This window comes from Oryx dammah, unplaced genomic scaffold (genome assembly GCF_014754425.2).
Source record: "Oryx dammah isolate SB20612 unplaced genomic scaffold, SCBI_Odam_1.1 HiC_scaffold_6, whole genome shotgun sequence".
Classification (NCBI taxonomy): Eukaryota; Metazoa; Chordata; class Mammalia; order Artiodactyla; family Bovidae; genus Oryx; species Oryx dammah.
The window spans coordinates 34,102,235-34,128,168 of NW_024070190.1; the positions used below are offsets into that span (position 1 = coordinate 34,102,235).

A 25,934-nucleotide genomic window follows, 5' to 3' on the forward strand; every position below is an offset into this window, starting at 1 on the left:
CATAACTTTAAAAAATAGCTTGAGAAATCTTGATAAATCGGTCAGGTCAAAAGTCTCATCTTCAGTTGAATCAAGGGACTAAGTAAAAGCAGGCTCTTGTGCTCAAGTTCCACATGCTGGAGGGGGATCTCTTGCTTATTGGCGTCATTGTCAACACACAACAGGAAGGAATCAGGTTTCAGGCAGCACCTCTGAAGCCCCAGCTCTCAAGTTTTCAAGCAGGGTAAGTTTAAATGATCTCATCTGCCTCTAGGTCAGGGAAGAACCTGGCCTTAGGGTGCATGGGGCCGGCCCACACTTCTGCAGCTCTGTAAGACCCCTGCCCCGTCCTAGCCTCCCACCACAGTCTGTCCACCCCACTTCTCCTTTTTTTTTTTCCAACAAACACAGGTCAGTAGGGTTTCAGGGAGTTAGGGGCAGAGAAGGAGACCAGAAAAGTTAGCCTTGAGATGATTTGTGAAGGGGGCCTTTCCCTCAAGGTATTTTACAAGAGGTCACTGTTAAGCCCAATGCAGCCCCTGATCCTTTCCTGAGCAGTGACCCTGATTCCAGGGTGTGTTTGTGCTTGCTAAAAGAAATGGCAGTTGGCATCTCTTCTGTAAATCACATTTGCAGCTCAGGAAATATGGGACAAATATTAACTCGCCTCCTCAATCTATGGATAAGGTAGCTCCAACCAAACCTGCTGAATGACTTGCTCATGGTCACACCTGTGGCAAGGCCAGGGCCCTTCCCTTTCCTTAGTCACTCATATACTTGCAAATACTGGGATGCTCATTAATACGTATATATATACACATATATACACATAAAAGTTTTACCTTCCTCATCTGGGTGATGAGCAATTTGAAGGCAAGGGCAATTTAGCATGCTTACTTCCGTCTCCCCAGTACTGAGTCCCACATACAGTAGGCAAATCAGAAAGTGTTTGCAGCTAGTTCAGTTACAACACCTGGGTTAAATGCATGTTCTGTTCAGCCCTATCCTCTGCCAGGCAAAGGACACCAAGGAATGACTTCTGGCAAGGTGTCCAGAAAGCTTTGTTTGCTGTCTGGTGTCTCTTTAGATAACCACCCTTCCCGTTTTGTCATCTGAATTGGAGGTGGGGTTGAACGCCTGTTCTATGTGACCCAAGGGCATCCAGAGTCCCCAGCTTTGGCCAACGTGATTGGTTCAGGGTGGGCACGTGACTAACATCAGCCAATCACCACCTTCTCCAAGACCACCCCGGGACCTCTAGTTTGGAGGTGTCAGCTACAGCTGCTGGGACTATCTCTGCCCCCTATAAGGGAGAGGCAGCCTACGAATGAAGCCTTGGTTAAGAGACAGATGAGGCCTTGGTTACAGGAGCAAACTTACAACTACATTTTCCATTATGTCAACCTAGAATTCCCTTTCTTGCTTATACGACTTTAAGTTAGATTTCTTTCAGTTATAAGCAGAGGCTGCTGGGTTCAATATTCTTTACTAGGCAATGGGTGCTCCAAATACCAACTTGTCCTCCATAAAGGATGTATCCTCCCCTTTATCTCAGTTGGTCCCCCCATTCAGAGCTGTTCTGTTCAATCACCCAGCTGCAGAGGAACCAGAGCTGTAGTCTGTGGGCTCATCCACATTATGAGGGTATTGGGGTGGGGGTAAGACAGCCTGCCTTTGCTTCCCTCCCATAACATCACAGGGATGCTGGTGAATTCTAAAAAGCTCTGACATTTTCCTCCAGGGCTAGATCTCCACATTCGGGTCTGATGGGTAGGGGTCCTTTGGCCACATCAGATGGGAAGGGCCTTCCAAAGTCGGGAAATTCTTCCAAAGAATTCTTTGTTGTTGTTTAGTTGCTAAGCTGTGCCTGATTCTTTTGTGACCCCATGGACTGTAGCCTGCCAGGCTCCTCTTTCCATAGGATTTCCCAGGCAAGAATCCTGGAATGGGTTGCCATTTCCTTCTCCAGGGGATCTTCCTGACCCAGGGATAGAACCCACGTCTCCTGCCACGGAGCCACCAGGGAAGCTCATTAAGAATTCTTAGAAAGTCATTTATTAAGTTATAATGATGACCAGCAGAACAATGACTCTCTGTAACTCTCAGGGTGGTCTGCAGTTTCCAAAGCACTTTGATCCTTTTGACAGCCTTGTGAGGCAGGCACAGCAGGACTGCCACACCCATTTTACAGATGAGGAAATGGAGGCTTATAGCAGTTAAGTGACTTCTCCAAGATCACACAGATAATAAGCAGCAGAGCCAGAGATTAATCCCGTGCTCTGAAACTCTATTTTTTCCTTCAGTTTCAAGTTCAGTCTCCTTGCAGCAGTTGGCTTCCTTTCTTACTTCCTCTTCAAATCTTTGGCTTCAACCTTCCTGCCTGTCGCTGCTGAGACTTCATCCTTCATTTCCCATTTCCACTGAAGCCAAGAAGAACTGATCTTCTATAGAAGGCTCATTAAACAAAACATCTGAAGGGCCCCTGGCAACTCTCCACTTTCTAATGACAGCCATTATTACCAGCAAATAATGGAAAACAAACACTGAAACAGATGTCTCTCTTGAGTCCAGACCTGTGCTGGAATACAGGGCAAACAAAACTCAGCATTCATGAAATGCCTCCCGTTGCCTGCTCCATGAATTAATCCTGTACACAAGACACAAAGCCTCCTGTCTGCAATCCTGCTAGCCAATGAGAGTTTACACCTTCATCAGAAACCCAACTGGAATGCTATGCATTTAGGAGATTTCATCAAATGAGAGAATTTCTGAGATAATCCAAACATCTTCCCACATAAGGACAGAGAAAGGTAAGTAAACAGCCCAAATGCAGTGAGAAAAGGAAACGTTTTCCTTCCTTTGGCTGGAAAGCAGTATATCTTAAGCCCCACCAATTTAACTGTGAGTGTGCTAAGTCACTCCAGTCATGCCTGACTCTGCGACCCCATGGACTGTAGCCTTCCAGGCTCCTCTATCCATGGGATTTCCCAGGCAAGAATACTGGCGTGGGTTACCATTCCCTTCTCCAGGGGTTCTTCCTGCCCCAGGGATCAAACCCGGGTCTCCTGTATTGCAGGCAGATTCTTTACCACCTGAGCCACCAGGGGAAGCCCAGGACCACACCGCAAATCAAACATTCTAAACTTATCCTCTGGGTGAAGAGCACACTAAGTAACCACAAGGCAGAAACAAGGAAATCTTCAACTCAATTTACCCTCAAGAAGCTTACAATCTAACTGATATTTACAATATCCTGAGGGATAAATGACAAGATGAGAAAAAAAGGGGAGGTTTCCCAAGTGAGAATCAAAGCCAGGCAGGCCTTCTGACAGAAGCTGGATACAGATGGGCAGCTATCCCCAAAACTGGGCACCTCTGAACAAGGGTTTTGTTTAGCCAAGTCACCAGCATAAAAAGGCTTCAGTATCTTCCTCCTTTATGTATTATTCATATCTTTCCCATTGCAAAAAGGATATGCAGCAGCTAAAAGCCACTTTAGGGTTTTGCATCTTTTTTTAACCTAATGTATAGATTACTTGAGAACAATTAAAGAAAAAGCACTGCCCGTTAAAATCGTCAAAAGGGGGGAAATTAACAAAAATGGGCTGATAACATTTTCAAAAAAATCAATACAGTTTCAAAAGCCAACAGTTTTCAGTAATCCAGTCATCAGGGTCAAGGTCAGCAGGAAAGGAAAGGTTTGTTTCTCCCTCTGACTTGGAAGTCACATCACTGCTTGACGGGCAGGGGCACCTCTCCACTGCAGTGATTCCAATTTATCCTTTGGTGGTTTGGGATTACCACTAATTTTGTCACTGACTAATTATACAGGTGAAGCAGTAATTAACATCTCAAAAAGAGACTAGCACCATGGTTTACTACGAAGGAGACCCACATTCTGGCTCCTCCAAGGGACCTCGTGGTTGGAGCCACTTCCATCAAAAAGTGGCAGGGACTGGACTGGTGTCCAAGGCCTTGGCATCAATATCAGTGTCTATGTGGGGCTGGAGGGACCATTCCAGGAGGAGTGTGGGCCCCCTGGACACCTGACTTGAGCCCACCCATGAATATTAGGAACAATCAGAGAGAGAAGAGCTATACAATATTTTATGGTTGCACAGTATCCCCACCAAAAGGTACAGAAGTCCTAACCCTGGGTACCTGTAAACGTGGCCTTATTTGGAAAAGGGTCTCAGATGATGTAATCGGATGAAGAGGAGGTCATGAGTGTGGGTTCTAGTCTGACTGGCATCCTTATTAGAGGAAAATGCCACATGACGACAGAGGCTGAGAGTGGACAGATGCAGGTGCGTGCCAAGGAACGTCAGGGGCTGACAGCCACCTCCAGAAGCCAGGAAGGGGCAAGGAAAGACTTAATCCAGCATCTCAGAAGGAGCACGGCCCCACTGACACCTTGATTTTGGACTTCAAGCTTCCAGAACTGTGAGACAATCACTCTCATTTAAAGCCACCTGGTTCATGGGACTTCATTACAGCAGCCTTGGAAACTAACACAGAGCAGAAGAAACAGTCCCCAGGGAGGGCAGAGGGAGGTGGAGCTGGGGAAGGGCTGGCCGTGCAGGCCAGGGGAGCCAGGGCCTCAGGGTGGGTCCTGGGGGCTCAGGGCTTTGGCGTCTCCCCTTCCTCCTCCTCCTGCTCTCAGCACGGCTCCGTGCTCCCGAGGGGCCCTGAACGTTCGGGCCCACTCACTTCACTTCACACTGGACACGAGAGAGGCTCAGAAGGAGGCATGGGGCCCAGGCTGCTGGCTCCAGTTCCACAAGCTCTAGGACAGCATTTCCCAACATGGGCGTAATCACCACCTACATCATCACATTTAAGACACCACTGATTGTGGACACATCGTTATTTTATGTAATGCGAAGAGAGAAAAAAATGCTGCTCACAGTAAGTTAAAGAGGCAACTACTGCACAGTGCACTGGTGATTTCAGAGGACTCAACAACAAAGACAAAAATAGGGTCTCGAAATAGATGAAATATAGTAGTAAATACTGGGGGAAAGAGCAAACAGGTTTGGGGGAAAGGCAGATAGCCAGGTTTAACAGGTTTCTCTCCTGCAGGACTGCTCAGGGCCTTTAGCACCCTGGTATCTGCTTCCAATCTCTTCTTTTGTTTTCTTTTTGATTTTCCATGCCACGTAACATATGGTATCTTAGTTCTGACCAGGGATCAAATCCACGCCCCCTGCGCTGGAAGCACAGGGTCCTAACCTCGGGACTACCAAGTCCCTGCTCTGGATCTCTAAGAGGGATCTTTGGAAATATTGTTTTTCCCAAATAAGAATGCGTGTGGAGCCCTGTTTTCAAATGGCTAGATTACTACTGTATCTGGATCACACTTTGAGTCCCTCAGCCCTAAAAATGTGAAGGTATGAGGCAGGGCACCCCCTGCTGTCACATGGGCCACAGAAGGGAAGCTGGCTTGCAGGCAGCTTTCAGGAGGAAAGGGAAGGAACCTCTCATGGGACATGCCAGCACGGGGCCAGTCACACAAGATCAGGGGTCCCCCGAGCATCAGGCATCCTTCTGGGTTATCTAAGCAAAGCCAGAGCGGGGGCCCTGGGGGGCCGCGCCTCTGTCTTATCTCCCTTTCCCCCTTCTCTCAGCGGACAGCATGCAAAGCCACATGCAGAATTCAACTAACCCGGTAAAGACACAAATGCTTAAAAAAAAAAAAAAAAAAAAAGACACAAATGCTTCTGGACATGGGCGCCATTCAGGGTTGGGAAAAGTAAGAGCAAACTACAAAGCCGGAGATATGAGAAAAAAGCCCAGGGGACACTGTGGTCTGGGCACTCTGATGGCCAGAGTCTCCTCGGTAGTCATAAAAGAGCCTAAACTGCTGGTGAGAAAGACCTCAAGGAAAACAAAAGGATAAAAGTGGAGTAGGTTTTAAAAAGTTGGGAAACACGAGAGATACAAGTACCAGTGTGTGTGCGTGAAGTAAACCCCACCTGTGGCCACAGGGCACACAAGAGCACCCGCCCTTCCATGGTGTCCCAGTCTCGTTCAGGAAGGACTTTACAGGCCGGCTGCTGGCACAAGAGGACCTTCCCACCGCGCCCAGTCACTCCAACACGCAGTGCACCTGCCCGTCTTTCATAAACATCAGCTGAAACAGCTGCAGTTTTCCTGATGGCCATTTTGAAGGCTGCATATCAGATGTCTCAAATCACAGCTTTCAGTGAGTCTCCAGAGCAGGGAAGAAATGGCAGGAGAGCGTAAGGGCCATACTCTCGGAGTGTGTACTCACAACCCCAAGAGAAATTTAACTTTCATAATCTCTCTCCCTCCCTTGCACATGGCAGGTGAACCCCAGCCTAGAGGACAGAACCCAGCTCAAGGCAGGATTCCTGGGCATGTGCTAAGCTGGGGTAGGCACAACATCCACCACTGGGTCAGCCAGACAGAACCACCTCCACTGAGCAGGCCAAGGCCAGGCTATGCGCTCTCAGCTTCCACTCTGCCAAGCGGAGGGACTGAGGCCACTCCCCTAGGGCGGGGAAACGACAATCCTCAAGAAGCCCTCAAATGCCCACTGCGGGACATAAGCCACGAGATACAGACCAAGAGGGTAATTTCCCTTTTCCAATCCTACTCCCCTCACCATTTCTCTGCTTGAGGGGCTACCCTGACTTAGCATCTATGAAATTTGTTCAAATGGGGACCTGAATCTCCCCTCTGGGCCTGAGATCCACTTGGCCACTAGGATTGCTGCTTATCTGGGATAGTACAGGGAGGCCCTGGTACCCTGATGGAGAGATTCTCCTAACATGAACTCTCGGCTTGTTTTGGAACCTTTCCTGTCCTGGAGATGTAAGAGTGATTCACACAGCATCGGGAAGATCCATGAACACTATGCTCTCTTTCCATAAGTCACGAGACAGTTAGGACAATCAGAGGAGGTCAGCCTGGTCCAAACATGGTGTCCCCTATCACATGACCGAATCTCAACAGACATACATTGGATGGATGGATGGATAGGTGAATGGATGGATGGGAGAACAGATGGATGGAATGGTGAGTGGATGGATAACTGGATGAGTAAATAAATGAATAAATGAACAAATGAATGAAAGTTGGAAGGATGGTTTCACAGAGCATTCAGCCCTGAGAGCCCAATCTCTGGGTGTGAGACTCACCTGAGCCATCGGGAATAGACCTTACAAATGTTGGCAACATCTTGACTGTGGCTGTCGGATTAAAATCCCGGGAGAGGCCATTCTTCATCTCCTTTGTGAAACGATTCATGATATCTAACAGAGTTTCATCAGAGAGCCGCATGGCATAGAGATACTTGTCAATCTGGAGGAAGGATGAGAAGAAAAGAAAGTGAGGCCAAGGCTGAGGAAGATCGTTTCTGCTCTAGTTTGGTTGGAGGAGGACAGGGATGGCAGGGTGAGGTACCCATCTGCTGCTGCTGCTGCTAAGTCATTTCGTGTCCAACTCTGTGCGACCCCATAGATGGCAGCCAACCAGGCTCCTCTGTCCCTGGGATTCTCCAGGCAAGAACACTAGAGTGAGAGGTACCCATCTAAGTCCATACAGCTCCATGGGCCCTGGAGCACCCATGCTGATCCATCCTTGAGCTGCATCAACCATGTTGCCCAGAGCAGGTTTGCAAATGCTCTGAGCCCTGGTTCCTCTCCTGTAAAATGAACGAGACACCTCCAAGGTCCCTACCAACCCTCGAATATTACATGGAAACTGTCCTTTGATCCCCAAGCACATGCCAGAGGCACATTAAGCCTCCACGTGACTCCTTCCCTCTGGCTCATCCTCACATGGATGGCAGTGCCCCAGAACAAGGGCTCCAAAGCCATCACCTGGGGCTCAAATCCCAGCTCCATCACTTAACAGCTGTGTGAATTTCAGTTTCCTCAACTGAAAAACTGAGATGATAAACAGACCCTACTTCGCGGAATGTTACAAGATCAAAGGAGACAGAGAAGCCCGTGGAACACAGAAAAGTGCTCAATAGACATCAGCAATTTCTAGGGTCGTGAGGCAGCGGTGCTGATGGGTTTCCTTGGGCATGACTTCTAGGTGAAAGGAAATGGCGAGTGAAGGGCCGGAGCCCTTCAGAACATGCCGCTTCAGGCCCAGAGCACAGAGACCTTAACCTCACTACCCCCAAAAGGTCTGGAAGAGCCCAAGTTCCCATGCTTGTGTGCCAGGGCCCATGTGCCCACTCTTCCAGATCAGACCACCCCTGACTCAACCAGGACCGAACCAACCTGCCCCTCTTCCTGGGCTACCCGCTCTCCTCCAGGATCCCAGGCTCCCAACCTCAGGCCTCCTTGTCGTCATTTGTTTTTCTTTCTTCATAGTATCTTCCCAATGACTCTCCCCAAAAGTATTAACTAGGCACCTACTACATGTCTGGCTCTGGGTTAGACACCTGTCCTCATGGAGTTCACCGGAAGTCTCTCTGTCTCCTGGCTCATTCTTTCTGCCACGTCCTGCTTTAGGAAGCCCTGATAACCATGTGCCTGGATTCCTGACTCCTGACCCATTCACTGCGATGGTTTTCAGTCTTCCATTTCTCTCCCTTTCTAACCTATCTTCTATACCATGACCACACTTTGCCTTTTGCGGGGCGGGAGGCAGGGGGCTTGTCCAGGATATTTCGCTTTCTTAAACTGGGACCCTGATCACCTCACTCCCCTGCTCAAAACCTTGCAATGCCTCCCTTGTCCAAGGCCCCTACGCTCTGCAGGTGCAGCTCTGGGCTCTCTGACCTCCAGCCAAACCTCTACCATTCCTGGGAGATGCCTGGGCTCTCCTGTCAAACCACCCTTCCTTCTCTTCCCACTCAAATCTCACCTCCCCTTCAAGGTTCAGTCAAATGTCACTTCCTCCAGCAGACGTCTGAGACCCTCAGGGTGCAGATAATGACTCCCTCAGCACTTATCTCTCCACATGGTCCAGCCTGGCTCACTGCCTGCTACACCTGCCGTGGGGACAGTGTCTGCTCCATCCACCTTGACCTCCCAGTGCCTCACAGGGGCCTCACACATAGCAAGCTCCCGGTCGATGAAGAGGCTGATTTATGACTCACTGAGGCTGCTGAACAGGCCTTTGATGCCGACTGGCTTCTGAGAATGGGACCTCATGCTTACATTTCAGGGTGGCTAGAAACACTCAACTCAAGGACACAGAGTAATTTCTGCATATCTTGCTCTCAGGCAGCCTTCTTGCTCTGGATTCCTGCCTCCTGCTGCTCCCAGCCCTGCCTGTCTCCAGTCCCACAGACAAGGCAGGAGTCCTCCAGCATCCTCTGCGGCCTGTGCCCTGCCCCCACCCCCATCTCTTCCACCACAACCACATTTTCCTTTCCCCTTCGTAAGAAAGAGAAGGGCAATCAGAAACGGCCGGGAGCTGGAATAGAAATGGCCAGGACACAGCCCCAGGAGACGTGCTCTGTTCTACCCCCAAGGCTGGCAGCGCCCATCAGCAGCTCTTGCTGCAAGTCACGGCGACCACGAGCTGGTTGGAAGAGGCAGTCACTCATGCGTGAGCCACAGAAGCGCACAGCGGACGGGGGTGGTGGGCAGCTACTGAGTGCAAGAGCGCATCAGGGCACAAGCGAGAGCAAAGGCCAAAGACGAGGCAGGTAGGGTGGTCTGTGTGATGATGGAGCACACAGTGCAAGAATGAAGCAACTGGAAAGGCTGTCAGGAGCAAAGGCGTGCAGGGCCTGATAAGCCAGGTGGACACATTTAGACTCTAAATGTGACTCTACTCAATTCAACAGTGAGATGTGTCTTGGAAAGATCAAGCTGCGTGCTGGCGAGGGGACGGGTGAGCAGGAACAGAGAAGAGACAGTCACAGTGCTCCTCTGGCATCTGGACGTGTTTTCCCTACCACACTGCTCACCCTCCTTACGTTCATCTGTCTACTGACATGCCTGTCTCCTCTGATAACTCATGAGTTTCCCAGGGAAAGGAAACATGTCGAGTAGACCTTTGGAACTACCTGGTTGCCTGGAACCAAGGAGGAATTCAACGAATGTTGGGTGCAAGAATACTTTATATCAGGGTTTACAGTATATCAAGTGCTTTTGTATCCAATACGTCATTTTACCTTCAGAATAACGCTGTCAGGGGGACATTCTTAATCACCATTTTCCAGTTGTAGAAATTGAGGCTTCAAGAGGCTAAGTGGAGCCTACCACCGCTCCCACCCCTTGGGGAAGGCCAGTCCCCTCTACTGTGCAGGCATCAAGCCCAAGCAAAACTGCTGAGACTTTCTAGCTGGTCAGGGAGAAACTTCTAGAAAGAACAGGGCTCCACAGCCAGCCCGCCTCCTAACTCAAGGTGCAGCTCAGTACAGGGACAGTGATCCCAGAAGCGCGATGTTTTAGGACAGCCCATCAAAGCCAAATAGAGCCAAGAAGCTCATACAGGAAAGCAGGCTAGGAAAACAGATGCCAGACAACCTGGCCCTCAAGTGTTGAAGGAAGAAGAGCTTTCCCTCTCTGGTTCATGTTCATGAATCATCACACGGTACGACTCCTCTCAGCAGAGATGTGGAAATCGGGGCCAGAAATAGTGTACAGCACAGGGCAGAGCTGGAACTGACTCTGAAGCCCCTAGGATCTCAGGTGGTACCTTCCTGGTCCTCAGAAACTCAGGAGGGGCCTTTGAACAACAGCACAGCCCGGCCAGGCAGGCACCTGGTGCAGGGCTCAGCAGACTCACATCATACGGACTATGGCCCATTTAGCAGCCCAGGAAGCACTGGAGCCACGTCAAGAGACACTTGCAGGATACTCCGTGGGAACCAGAGCGCCCAGAACCTCACCAAACAAGGGGCCTCTTTCCTCTTGTTCATCAGATGAGCCCTGCCTGGCAGCTGGCTGGGCTGCCCTCTGTCCCACCTGGGAAAGAAGCTGGGACTGGGCAGTGGGTGGGGGAGGTAGAAAGGAAGGGGGTTCTCCTGTTTGCTCCAGAGCTCTGCAAGAACCCCAGTACAAGAGCTGTTTTTCTTATAGAAGGTGGGCCCAGAAGCCCAGGAGGGGAAAATGAGGGAGGCAGGGCTGGAGAAGGACAACTTCTGGCTTTGGGAGATTTGGCCAAAGTTGTGGTCCTCTCAGTTTTTCTATTTCTGCCCCCTCTCCAAACAGCTCCAGATCTTTTCCTCCCCACTCTCTCTCCCTACCTCTCATATTTCCACAGTCCTTCCTCTTCCCTTAGGATACTGCCTCCAAACTCTGCTGCTCTGGCCAAACGCTGGTGTCCAACGCATCCCACACGTGCCTTCAACTCCTAGCCCTACATTTTGGTGACAGGAGGGCACAGCACCTCTTCTGGTGGCTTCAAGCTGCAAGCCATCTATCACAGGATGTCTATCACAGACACAGACAGAGGCTCCCAGGAGTCTGTGATAGGAACTCCTTGGGCTCTGGAGAGCTCACGTTCACACTTGGTGTCTGACACGAGCATGCAGGACTCGGTCAGACTGGGAAGGAGATGGGGGCAGGGGTGCCAAGGTCCCAGACACCACCTGCTGCGCTGGATCCTGCAGACTCAGCTCAGAGGCAGGGGGGGATGTTGGAAGAGAACACAGCCTCACCAAGCCCCGCAGAGCCACTCAGCCAGCAGAAGTACCCAGTGGCCCCACACTGGTCTAAATTCAAAAGTATCTGTGCCCGAAGCCACCTCCTGCTCCCAAACATGCATTAAAAAAAACAATTCAAGACTGGACATGCCCAAGTGAATAGGCCAATTGTGGCAGGAGGCACCGTAACTACTGGTGGTTCGGGCACTCTGACCCCTCATGGCAAGGGGCACAGCCATGGAAAATTTGTCACTCCCTCTCTCAGCAGAGCAACAGATGTGCCTGAAGTGGCTCAGCACAGGCCTGTGAAGTGAACGTCCCAAGTGAGATGTTTTACTCACAGAGGAAACTGGGGAACAGGCAGGGAAGGGTTAAGAAGGACTCTTGCTTAAGGGCAGAGCAGAGATTTCAACATCAGATGCACTTCTCCTTCTTAAGGGGACTGACTCAGGAAAGAATGGGTCCAGGGTGATGAATATTATTTTCATGAGCGCTCCTGTTTGCAGAGGACTCTGCCATTTACACACATGACTTTCACATATTATCCCATCTGGATGTCATAGAAAGGGAAGAAATGAGCTCGTGGATGTCGGGTGCCTGGCATGAAGTGGGGGCTCAGTGTGTCAGTTCCCTCTCTCCCAGCACAATACGGCAGTGAAGCAGGCAGGAAAGATATCATTATCTTCGTTTTATAGCTGAGGAAATGGAGACCCATGACTCACACACAGTCACGTGGTTTATAAGTGGCAGCTGGACCTAGACTCCAGGTCTTCCAACTCCTCTTCTGGGGCTCCTCCTTCTGGATTTCTATTCTTTCTCACATGTGAGAAGCACCCAGGGCTGTGGATGAAGAGAACCGAGTTCCATACCTGCCATTTATTAGCTGTGTGACTTTGGACAAGTTACTTAATCTCTCTGATTCTTGATTTCCTCTTTCAAATGGGAATAATAATATTTTCGCTTCCCAGGTGGCATGGTGGTAAAGAATCTGCCTGCCAAGGCAGGAGACATAAGAGACACAGGTTCGATCCCTGGGTCTGGAAGATCCCCTGGATTAGGAAATGGCAACCCACTCTGGTATTTTTGCCTGGAAAATTCCATGGACAGAGGAACATGGCAGGCTACAGTCCATGGGATTGCAGAGTCGGACGTGGCTGAGCACGCACGCAATACTTTCACCTCAGAAAGCTACTGGGAGAATTTTAATAATGTGTCAAAAACTCTTCCCATCCTTCCACTGAAATGACCAAAAGGGAATCCATCTCTCTCACTCACCTGTCTAGCTCATAATCATATGCCCCTAATTCCTTTTACCTAAATATCTAGAGAAATGCATTGGTTACCAGATATTACTAACCCATCTTGTAAAAAAGAAAACGAAAGGCAGGTGGTCATTTGCCTGAAATCATAGCAAATGAAAGATTCTCACAAAAGTCCTCTGAAACGTTTGGGTTGTTTTATTCTTTTCTTTTAAACTAACAGTAAATTATATATACTTACTATTAAAGAACACAAACAAGGCATAAAAGTACTAATAAAAAGTCTGAGTTCTTCCCTCAATCTCCCCAGAGAAGTCCTTGCTAATACAGCTTTAGGTTCTAGGGCAGCTTTCCTACTTAAACATCCATGCATACAGAGCTTGGTTTTTTTAGATTTTGTTACAAAAATGGAATCATATTATAAACAGTTTCTCCCTTGAAACCTTAACTCCATTCCTGTTTCTTCTGGGAACTTTCTCTAAGACTCACACTAACAGCCAACTTAAGATTTTAGGAAACTGCCTGGCTCAAGGATATGGCACGGGCTGAGCAGTGTAGACACCTACGTCGGACTCCAGCTTTGCCATTTTGCAGGCACCTCAGCCTTTCCATCTATAATGTGGCTGTGTTCACCTGACTTTGACCTACGAAGGCCTTCTACTTTGCATGGCGCTTTCATGTGCTGACCCTTACGCTATCCTGTCCAGAGAAGCAGGGCAGGTGCCATCACATCCAATGCCCTTAGGAAAAATCAGAGTCTAGAGAGGTTATTCAACTGGCCACGGTGACCAGCCGGTGACTCAGACGGTAAAGAATCTGCCTGTAATGCAGGAGACCTGGGTTTGATCCCTGAGTCGGGAAGATCCCCTGGAGGAGGGAATGGCTACCCACTCGGTATTCTTGCCTGGAGAATTCCATGGACAGAGGAGCCTAGAGGGCTACAGTCTATGGGGTCACAAAGAATCGGACACAACTGAGCGACGAACACTTTCAAGGTGATCACTGGTCAGCGAGAAAGCTGGAGTGGACACCAAGTTCTTGGTTCTGTGCTCCTTCCTCAGTACCCTTCTTGCTCAGCCCAGGGCGAACCCAGCCCCAGGGTCAGAGAGCAGGGAGATGTGGGAAAACGGTGGCATTAATGCCAGCACTCCATCCACTACAGAAGCAGCGTACAGGCTCCTTGCCTCACAAAAGCACACCCTGCAGCCTGGTTATTCTGGAGGCCTCATTCACCCCCCAGCAGCCACCAGCGATCTGCATTGCTCATTTCACTTTCCCTTTCACACCATCCTGGGAAGGATGCTCAAAGGCCATAGCAAACCCAAAGGTCCTGGCCTAACGGCACCCTCCGCCATGGTGGGTACCATCCCAAGCCCCCCTCTGGCAGGTCCAACCCCCTTCCTGCGTGCCCAGCCCCACCTCACCATTGAGGGTGGTGGCCCAGGAAACCTACCTTTCTGTTCTACTTCTGGCAGCTGGTCCCTGAGCAGACAGGGCACTGGCCATAAAGAGACATTTTGGACGCCCGGGGTTCCCTAGCAGAATCACCCGTCCTGGGCACCCTCCTGCCTTCTGCCCCACTGATGGTCCTTCCTGACAGATCCGCTTCCACTTGACTGCCTTGGCCCGTCAGTGCTGCTCAACACCCCGCTCCTTTCTCCATGCGCACTCCTCCAAAGGGCGAGGTGATCCGCCCGCCCAGCACCAGCTGCCGCTCTTCTCAGCATCCCCTTGGCCCTTGTGCTCAGTGTGGAGGAAGCAACCTGCCTGGGGACTGCAGCAATGAGTCCTCCCGGGCCCCGCAGTGACATGTTCATGGCGTGTGCCTCCCGCCGGACCGGGAGTGCTAGGGGTGCAGGGGCCACACTTCCAGGCCACTGGTGTCCCCACCCCCTCAGGTGGCTTCCCAGCTGGGCTGAATGGCTGCTCTCCTGGGTGAAAAGAAGCCTCCAGTGACGCCTAACCCAGGAGGTCATCTCAGAAGGGTTTGCTAGCTCAGATAAAGCAGGAGAGTCCTCTTCCCTGAATGATACAGGCCTTCTCCAGCACCAGCCCCTTACTTCAGCCTCCCGGTGACTTGTGTGGAGCCATCAGCCCCTCTGTGAGGGAGGGACTGCTCCAGGCGCTCTCCGATCCCCCTACCCCACACAACATCTGCACCCTGGGGTCCAGAGGGGACACAAAAGCTCTACAGATGATCAGGGGTCTCCACTATTCAAGGTGACCAGAGGCTGCTGAATACCTGAGAGAGGAAACGTGTTTGGGAAAATAATTTCCATTTTAGAGGCTTCTGAGAGAGAGCTGTGTGTGCAAACATCCCCAAGGCATCAGGGTCCCTTTGGCAGGTTCAAACACTGTCCTCAGAGGCTCCCTTTCCCAGGCCCTTTCCAAGGTTCAGATACAGCTCTCGGTCCTTTGTGCTTCTGAACGGTTAGTTCCATTTCAGTGGGCATGAGCATCTATTAAGCACCATGTACTATTCATACAACACTTCTGTTTAATCACAACAAATCAGGAGGAAAATGGGATCCCCATTCTTGATGAGGAAACTGAGGTTCTAGGAACTGAGATAACAGTAAGCAGCACTGGAGCCCCTGCTGGACACTTCAACTTGCCCTGATCTAAGCAGCACACTTGCAGGGTGGGCGTTGTCAGCCCCGTTTTACATGGGAGGAACCTGGGGTCAAACAGCCAAGGGAAAGGCCCGAACATCCAGCATCTAGGATATCTAGGGCGGCTCTGGGTTGAGACCCCAACCCAGTGCTCCCCAGACTCCTCTTGCTAGGAGGACAGCAGGAGGCCAAAGGTCATGCCCAACGTCCTCCTGGTGACCTTGGCTCCTGCTACGAGGCACTTTCTGCTGGTGAGAGACCAAGCCCTTGCCCAGGATGAGAACACAGCTGTCATACTGAACTAGCTAAAAATAAAGGAGGTACCCAGTCCCTGAAGGTGAACAGAACAGCCCTGGAATGTGGCAGGACAAGAACAACAGGCTTCATTCTGGGCCTCGTGGTCAATGGCTTGGGCTAGAGCCAGGCTCCAGACTCACAGTTTCCAATGTCTCAGGTGCCTCCAGGCAAGGGAAGAGAATATCCGAAGTATAGACAGCTTTGCTTTCACCATGAGACATCCAGACCCCAGAGTCATGGTTCCAAAGTACTGCATTGGTGGGGGCAGAACAGTCTGGAAAGCAAAGGACCTCAGGCCTCCTCCGGCTGCATGGATTCCTCCTATAACCTTGGGCACATCACTTCCATCTGTGTTTTTCCGATCAGTAAAAGAGCATCACTGAAAACTACCCTCACGTCATCACATAGGTGGGCACTGGAGCTCTGTGGATTCCTCAGAATACAAGAGTTCAGAATCCTATCCAAGCGGAATGGGACCCAGGATTCCTGCCCAGCTCGGGGGTCTGGCCACCTACCCTCTGTTATCCAGGAAGCTGCGCTCCTTCTGCAGGTGCCTACAGGTGTGCTCTGGATGAACAATGATAACATCTGGCATTTATGTAATTCAGGACACTTTCCAATGTTTCCATACCCATTCTGATTTAATAAATGGGCAGTGAGACACAAATCACCTCATCTGACAGATAAGGGAACTGAGACCCAAAGAGCTTGATGCCTAACAATACTGCTTCAGCCACAGGGATCCTTGAGAGAGAAAGGATTCCAGCCTCCTGGTTTTACAGATGAGGAAATCAAGGCCCAAGGACCCCAGGAACCTACTGCTTTAAATGCAGAGTGCCTCTGTCCAAACCTCTGAGCCATAAAATTCACTTCTAGCGGAGGGCTTCCAGCAGGAATATAATGCAAGGCACATATGTAATTTAAAATTTTCTAGTACCTACATTTTTTGAAAAGGTGACATTAATTCTAATAACATTTTATTTAACCCAATATATCCAAACTATTATTCCCACATGTAATTAATATCTTTTAAATTATCGATGAGCTATATTATATATCTTCTTTGTCATACAAAGTCTTCAAAACCCTGTATTTTATGTTCAACAGCACATCTCAAACCAGACTTGCCACATTTTAAGTGTTCAATAGCCACACATGTGGAGAAGGCAATGGCAACACACTCCAGTACTCTTGCCTGGAAAATCCCATGGGCGGAGGAGCCTGGTGGGCAGCTGTCTACGGGGTCGCACAGAGTCGGACACAACTGAGCAACTTAGCAGCAGCCACCACACATGGCTGGTGGCTCTTGTTCTGGACAGCAGGGCTCTAGCGCTCCAGTCACATCCCCATCATGGGAGCCTTGAGTGACGATTTCTGCTAGGAGGCCACCGCCATGCGCTGCTGTGGAAGCCGAAAGCCCTGGACCAAAGTCCTGGGTCTGCGTGGACAGTGGCAGCCACCCACTGGCGTCAGGCAGACCTGTGCCCCTTCCCAGCTCTCCTGTTCTCTGGCCAACAAAGATCATGTCAATTCCACTTCCTGAGGCTTCCCTGCCCCACATGTAAGAGGTAGGAAGAAACGCCTACATTCAAGCTTGCCAGAAGAACTCCACTAAGTCAAGCATGTAAAAGTATTTTGAAAATGAAACAGAAGTTTGCAAATGTGAGGCAGTGTCTTTGTTACAGTGATGGCCTGGAGTCTCCTACTTGATTCATCGCACCCACCCAGGCAGGGTCCTGGAAGGCACTGGGGGACTTCAGAGAAATGAGGTCAGCTTGAATAACAAGGCTGCAGGCAAACCCCACGCATCAGTCAATCAAGGAAAGCAGCTGCTTACAGAAGGGCCAGGCAGACGTTGGGAGAGAAAGCTAGACTGATAATGCCTTACAGGGAGCATAGGGAGGTCTTGCAAGGTGAGCGCTGGCCTCCCCAAATGTCCTCTTTTAAATGCAAACAGGATGGAGGGAGGGGGACAAAAGGACAAAGGGTACAGAGAGAAATTTGAAAACCAGAGAACATCCCTAACATTCACTGTAAAAGACTTCATTGGGTCAATTTCCTTCCCAGGTGGAAGGAGTTGGTCAACACTGAGCAGCATGGGGGTGGAGGGGTGGGGCGTGGAGAGGTAGGGGGCGGGGAGGGTGGGGATGGGCAGGCACAAACCAGGGTGCTGGTGCTGGGGAGGGTGCGGAGGAAGGGGAGACGGGAGTCAGGGGGATTTTGAGGATTCTGTGCCCAGGTCTGCCTTGTCCCCAGGTCTTTCCTCCTTTGAATCTGTTTCCCTCAACAGCAAAATGAGAGTTGGATGTGTTACGGTAGAAAGAGCATGGGTTTCTGAGTTAGGGGACCTCACGGTGTTTCTGTCTCTATCACTCACGAGCCATGTGGTCAGCAAGTCCCTCCACCACAGGGGGCCTCAGTTTCCTCATTTCCTTCCTCAGGGGGACAGAAGCAGGATCTCTTCCAGCAATTCCACTTCTACACACATACCCAAGAGAAATGAAAGTATGTCCATACAGGGAAAACTGCTCACAGCCGCATTATCACAACAGCCTCAAAGTGAAAACAACACAAACATCCTGAACTAACAAATGTGTAAACAAAACGTGGGAGATAAGCACACATGAACACTATTCAGCAATAAAAAGAACTGGAGTACAGGTACTTAGGAGTACATACGTATGAATGAACCATGAAAACATGCTAAGCGAAAGAAACCACACACAAAGGTCACATTATTATACAATTCTGTTCATATGAAATGTTCAGAAGAAGTAAATTCATTTAAACAAGAAATAGATTAGTAGATACCAAGGTGTAGGGAGCAACGCAGAGTGACTGCTTAACGGATACAGAGTTTCTCCTGGGGTTGATGAAAATGTTCTGCAATGAGACGGTGGTGACAGTTACCCAAGCTCGTGAATGTATTAGACACCACAGACTTGCACTCTTTACAACGTTAAGTTTTGTGGTATGTGAATTATATCTCAATGGAAAAAAAAAGCAGGGGCTCTGCCAGCAGACTGAATGGGTCTGCATGCTGACTCTTCTGTTTATACCTGAGGCTCAGGGTTCTCATCCAAAAGCAGTGATCCTAAGAGATCCCCACTAACAGGGGAGCTTGGGGGCATGTAATGCCTTCGGTGCAGCAAACAGGACAGGCATCACATGTTGGCTTCGGTTAGTATTGTCACTACTGACGGTTAAATAAGAACCATTTTAGGAAAGACGGGCCCCTAGTAGGCATTCAGTGCAACCTTCCCTCCAAGGTCCCCTCAACGCCTCAGCGCCTGCAAGCCAGTAACTAAGCGTGGAATTGGATGAACATGATCCGACATTTTCTGCCTCTCACAGGGCTCACAAGATCCATTGCAAAGGGCTGGGCTGCAGACTCCACATTTCAGTTTCCCTGCCGCGGGGGACACAGTCACCCTCTCCTTTTAGGGAAGATAGTCTGAGAGAGGCTGCCGGCTTTGAGTGTTCTCTAACAGAGAAATGTTTACGGGGCTGATAAGCCAGCCCTGCCCACCCAGATCCACCCAGGAAGAGAGAGGATGCACGGGCAAAAGCATGCTTGTGTGTTTCACCTCCCAGGAAAGTTTACAGGATTCACGCTAGAGCACAGAGGACACAGAAAGCCCTCACAAGCTTGTCTCTGTACCCCCTCCGCACCCCTCCGCATGCACTGTGGAAACAGCCAAGGAGGCGGGCACTGCTCACAGTGAGTTTTCAGCCTCAGTCAGTAACACTCTGGCAGCAAGGGCTCCCTTCGTAAGGCAAACTAGGAAATGGCTATTTTTAAACCAAGCTCAAATGCTGTCACGTGCGTGGAAGTGTCTGGGAAGAAACAGTCTGTTTAAAAATTGTCTATTAAAAATTGTAAAGGTTTTACTGCACCAAGGGTTGGCTGTGGAACCACAGGAACCTGTACAAAACTTTTTTTTATTTTGTTTTTTCTATTTTTTTAAACTTGTTATTTTTATAGGGGTATAGCCAATTAACAATGTTGTGATAGTTTCAGGTGCTCAGCTATACATATACATGTTCTCCCACAAACTCCCTTCCCATCCAGGCTGCCACATAACATTGAGCAGAGCTCCTTGTGCTATACATAGTAGGTCCTTGTTGGTTAGCCATTTTAAATATAGCAGTGTGTACACGTCCAACCCAAAGTCCCTAGCTATCCCTTCCCCACTTCCTCCCCCTGGCAACCAAAAGTTCAGAACCTGTACAAAACTTCTAACTGGAAGCCTGATCACGAAGGCAATCTAGCAAACGTTAACAATGGGAAGATATACACTCTTTTGCCAAGTAATTTCAGCCCCAGAAACACAGCCTAGAGCAACCTCTTTGTGGACAGAAGATCACTATGGCACTGCAATTTAAATAATCAGAAATTCAAAAGCACACCAAAAGAACTGATAAATTAGTTTAGTGTGTTCACACAATGTAAGAGCATACTGCAGTTTAAATTGATGAAAGGGAGGTACACGGATCAACATGGAAGAGTCTTAAATATACAACGCTGAGCTTTTAAAGAAAGCCAGTTGCAGAAGGATACAAACAGAGTAACACCATTTACAAAAGGTTCAAGCCATATAAAGTAACAGTACACCCTGCTTAATAGATACATGATATGTAGTAAAAAAAAATATTAAACATGCAGGAAATGATAAACACCAAATTCAGGACAGAGGTCACCTCTGGGAGGAGAAATGAATGGGACTGAAGACGGGCATAAAAACGGTTTCAGCTGTGTCTGTAATAAAATTGCAACTGTGTCTGTTACTTTTCAAGCTATGCAGTGGATACACAAGTGTTTGTTATATTAGCTTCAATATTTTTTATGCACCTCGAATATTTCACAATAAAAAATTAACTCTTATGTACTGATTTGGTGGGGGGAGAGAATTAAAATACAGATTCCAAGTTAAATCACTAAAAACAATAGCCCTCTGGATCCCATTCCAGGTTTTCTAAGACCTTGAGAAAGTTACTTATCTCCTCTGGGCCTCCAGCCAGTCCCTGTTTCTAAAAGGGGAATAAAATCTCTGCCTTCTGTCCATACACTTAAGACAGCAGAACGTGCAGGGAAGGAGCAGTGAGGGGGACGGATAACACTTCCTGCCATGACAACCTCACTGAGGTTTCTGAAAGATCAGATGAAGCACACACATACCCCTGTGGCTGTCAGTATGTCTGTGTGTATTGTTAGATATAGACAGACATATATACCTACATACCCAATTGGTATCTGATAGGACTTCCCAGGTGGTGTTAGTGGTAAAGAACCCACCAGTCAATGCAGGAGACGTTAAGAGACGGGTTTGATCCCTGGGTTGGGAAGATCTGGAGGAGGGCATAGCAACACACTCTAGTATTCTTGACTGGAGAATCCCACGGACAGAGGAGCCTGGAGGGCTATGGTTCACAGTGTCACAAAGAGTCGGACACAACTGAAGCGACTTAGCACCCACGCACATGGCACCCGGAAGGTGTTTTAAAAAGAGAACCATTTAAAAAAAGAGAAGGCAAACTACATTTTGGTAACTATCCATTTGACTCACCCTTACAAAGTTTCTAAGTATAACATTCCCATTTGTACATTTAGAGTCTAGCTTTCCCTCCACCCCGCCCCCTACAGCCCATGTGTAATCTTACTTCCCTGACCAGGGATCAAACCAGAGCCCTTGGCAGTGAAAGTATGGAGTACTAATCACAGGACTGCCAGGGAGTTCCCTAGAGCCTGACTTTAAGCAACTCCTAGGCTAGTGACTTCCCACCCAAAGATCTGATCATGGCCCCAAGAGCTCTCATAGCATTCTATGCTTTGCACTTATCATAAGACAGCAGATAATCATTTATACTCCATGAGAAAACAGGGACTATTTTGTCCAGGTTTATAGTCATCACTCCAGCCTAGTATAGTACTCTGCACATAAGAAAGGACTCAAACATTTTCTGAAGAAATGACTGCACTCCTATGATCGGATTTGATTCTAAATGTCCTCAAATCAATTAAGCAGGTGCCAGCGGTCTAGCCAGGACTACTTCCTGGGCGCAGAGGTGTATGTTGGCCTCTCCAGCATCTCCCCTAGGACCTCCTCAGACATGTTCAGAGCTGACTCCAGTGGTTAATTCCACCAGGCAGGAACCCCTGACTGCAGGCACACAGTCCTTCTAGGAGAAAGCTGCCCATGCTTTCTCCAGAAAACAGGAGGAGTTCGGGGGGACTGCATGGCATGGCCAGATGTGAAAGTCCCTCATACCCACCCGCACTCCCAGTTTATTCCCTCAAGACAATCCCCAACTGTGAAACCAAAGGAAGTGTTGGGGATTTTCTGGGTGGAGAACTCCAAGGAACTTCCAAAGGGTAGAGAGACAGGGGCTGTGTGGAAGTGAGGCTCTTCCTGAGTATTTGCATAAGACCAGATCAAAAGGTGCCTGTGATGGTTTTCTATCATTTCTCTCTCACTGCCCCCCACTCCACTCCCAATCAATAAGAAAACAGGCATTTTTTAAATGCTTGCTTTTGCCACTGGGACACAGGGGCCCCGGGGAACTAGAACTCGGTAGCCCCGTAACTGCTAAGCATACTCTCCTCTGTCTTCACGAACCAAGTACTCGAGGACTTTGGACAAATCACACTTGTTGCTCACCTGCTTATGGAGATTCCGTCAGATCATGGGGATCCCTCCTAGGGAAAATCCACTGGCATTTGTTCACCATTCTGACAACCCTGGAGGAAAGAAGTCTAGCCTTTCTTTAGAGGCCAAGTTCTAACCTTGCGGGGCCCATCTGCCTTTTCTGAAGGAATACAGCACTATGTAGTCCTTCACCTTTCTTCAGGCTCTTAATGGCTAACCCAAGTGGAGGAAGCAGGTGAGAGGAGAGGCATGTTAAAAGCTGCTCGGAGGTCAAAAGACACAGGCTCTAGCTGCAGAATTAACAGGTGCTAGAATTCTGATGAATGGAATGCACATCCTTTTCCTCCCAAAAGCAATAGAAGAGTAAAAGGGATATCTGTGTTTTGTACTCTTGTACTTCAGTCTAATGCCAGGGCACCCTTTTCACTGCACCCCATCATCTAACACTATGCATACGCAGTCTGGAAAACGGCGATCCATGCTGGGAAGCCAGATGCTTGGTGCATTTCAACACAGGATGTATTTATGAGGTTGAATTACTGATGTCCCATAAGCAATGGGGAGAGATACCCTTTCATGATCACTTTTGTATCCCAAGCAATCCCATAAACCTTTGCTGGCACCATCCCCATCTTCCCCTTTCCCACCCCCAGGATAGAGGGTAAGGAGATGGATGAAGATTAGTGGGGGCTGCCAGAGCTGTCTCCAGTGCTCCAGAGGCCACCTAGGGCTGGAGGGCTGAATCATCATGGCTTGTCTTCACTGGGTCCTCATCGGGTTGCAAGTAGGGCTCAGTTCCGCAGGAAGAACAGGGCTTGGAGTCCTGCAAGTGGAGGACTTACCTTGGATCCCTAAGGTAAGTGGTCTCTAATAATCCAGAGTCTCAGGAGAACAGACGCAGTCTCTCAGGATCTGCACAAGTAGAGGCTGGGAAAACTGACTAGGCTATCAGAACAAGTGCCCACTATGTGTTCAGGAGGCCCAGGAAGCTTCCTGAGGCTCACACACACAATGGAAGAGCCACACAGCCCATCATGAAGGTCTAGGTGACCCTCTGGCAGGAATCCACATCCTCTCCCCATAGAAAGCAGCCTGAGAACTCCTCCATGAGATGCAAGAATGCCAGCTTATTTTTAAGACTCTCCTTGACCAATAATATTATTTGGTGGAAGCTTTGGCCTCAAGACCCTCCTCCAGCAAGGTTCTGAGGCCAGAGGAAGGCAAAGAAGGAATTTCAGAATGCCAGTCTCAGAGGAGGAGGGATTTGAGGATCAAGTGATTCAGAAATCACACAGTCAGATGCATACAGGAGCCTGATGGATAGACTGTGAGTCAGGCCACCACGAGGAGTGGAGGGCTCTGGCCACACTAGAAACTGCCCGCATGATAAAATGGGTCCCACCAAGGGCAGTCCAAACCTCAACTCAACTTGGCCCCTGGCAGCCACAGATGATGGTGGGTGTGGATGCTGGAGGCTTACAAGGTTATCTGGGTCCCCACCTTGGTGATCGGCCGTCTTGAGCTACAGAGGGCACCACGTGCAGGGAGAGGACAGTGAACCCATCTATGTCTTCAACTCCCCACTGTGAAATGAGAAGAGCATCAATGATACACAACACCACTGCAGACAACTGGTGAAATGCACACGTTGGCATGCACAGCTCCCAGAGCTCAATGGCCAGAAGGAGGCTGCAGGATGCTCCTCGGGAGTGGAGTCCCATGGTTTGACAGCTCCAGTCACTGCCACTTGTAGCCATGAGGGACCCTGGCTGGTTCCCAGGCCTGTCTCCTAACTACCCAACTCTGGTACAGGATCCAAGATCCAAGCAGCATCCTCCATCGTTTCTGTCTCAGCACCTCCCCCTCAGCTGACTTCAAGGAGGAGCCTCCGTCAAGTTCCTAGTGGAGAGAGGCAGAAACGTGGGTCACACCCTGGCTTTCCCCCTAACTCCTCGGGTGACCTTGATGAGGTGACCTCACTACCCTCAGCAGGCCTGTTTCCTCTAGTGCCAGAGGTGGGGGCTGTCCCGGGTGATTAGGAAGAGAAGAGCACTGAACTTCCGGTGGCTACAGCTCTGAGGCTCCTGCCTCTCACCTGTAGGTAGCGCTCCCTTGTTGGAACTCCAAAGTCAGGTTGACTTTGCTCTCCAGCCCACTTTATCCCAGCAATAATGTCACTCACTTTGGGTGTGGGTCAGGAGCATCTGCCAGGCTCCGCAATGATAAAATGGGCGTCTTTCCCTACAGTTTAGGCTGTTTCTTTAAAACTTGGTGCCAAAGCTGGTAGAAGGGAGAGATACACCTTTCACACCTGCCAGCTGACAGTTTGTTATGTTAGAAGTCAGGGAAGGGAGATGTGTCCTTGTGCAAGAACACACACGCCACAAGCATACAAGTCAAGACCTCCATCCGACACAAAAGAGCAGTCTCTTATTTGAGCTCCCTTGGGCTGGTTGGAAATTACAGCTTAAGAGAGCGGTCACGTAGAGGGATTAAAAAAAAAAAAATTCCATTCAGACGTACCGCTCCAGACCTGAGGCCTATGAGCAAAGTTTCCGGTGGCCTCCGCGCCCCTCCCTGTTTCAGGAAGCCATGCGGGTCGCTCGGTCCTCAGATTAAGGGAGCAGCCGCAATAGCTGGGAGAGCTGGGGGTGACAGTTTTCCCGGACCCCTGACGCCCTCCACCAGGAACCCCAAATATGGGATGCCTGGCCTCCGGCCAGCACCCCCGCCTGCCGCGCACTCACCTCCCCAGCATCTCTGTGATCACTTCGCCCACGGCGCTAGGACCGTACCAAACAGGCCCTACGGACCAGCCCACCAGTCCCCACATGGCCACCTCCCCGCATGGCCCGGGGGCCCATTTGACTTCCACAGCCCGTTTCAAGGACACTGCAGTAGGCAGCCCAGTCTCGAGGGTCTTTCCTCAACACATACACAGACGGCCCCAGGAAGAATCGAAGGGCGAAGACTTCCCCACCGCCCGACAATCCAACCAATGCTGGCCTGAGGGAGGCTGGGCGCGGGAGGATGGAGGCGGCTGCGGCGGCGAGCGGATGCCGGAATGCAAGGCTGCGGGCAGAGCGCCGGGCGGCGGCAGCGGCCCCGGCTCACCTTTTTGACTTGGTCATCCTTCAGTTCGGTGAAGTAATAAGCTAGGAGCTGCGCGGCGATCATGCTGGCGGTCTGGGGCTCGGGGCGACAGGCGGGCGGCCGGCGTCTGTCCTCCGCAGCCGGGGCGAACAGTGGTCCTCCGGCGGCTGCTCCGCGGCTCCTCCTCCTCCTCCGGCGGCTCCTCCCCCACGACCCTGAGCGCGGCGCCGGCTCACGCGCTCCCCGTCTGCGCGCTCCCGTCCGCGCGAGGGTGACAGTCGCCAGCCGGCCCACCTCCTCGGCGCCCATTGGCTGCCGCGCGCCTCGGCTGCGCCGGGCGGCGGCGGGCGGGCCAGGACCTGGGGGGCGCGGTGGCCGCTCCTCCCAGCGTCTGAAAGAGGGCGGGCGACGCTGCGAAATCCCCCACGGCCAGGCATCTCCCGGCACGTCCCCCACGTAGGGA

At 50.2% G+C, this 25,934-nt stretch overlaps 1 protein-coding gene across 1 annotated transcript in view; it reads right to left on the reverse strand.

Annotated features, from left to right (window-relative positions):
• Positions 1 to 25,716, reverse strand: part of HK1 (hexokinase 1) — a 70,660-nt gene extending 44,944 nt beyond the window's left edge. Inside the window, exons 1-2 of the mRNA XM_040242205.1 lie at positions 25,493 to 25,716; positions 7,143 to 7,305 (exon numbers count right to left, since the gene is read on the reverse strand). Coding sequence (XP_040098139.1) covers positions 7,143 to 7,305; positions 25,493 to 25,555 — 226 coding nt within the window. The 5' untranslated portion in view covers positions 25,556 to 25,716. The remainder of the gene's footprint in view (positions 1 to 7,142; positions 7,306 to 25,492) is intronic.
• Between the last annotated feature and the right edge of the window lie 218 nt (positions 25,717 to 25,934).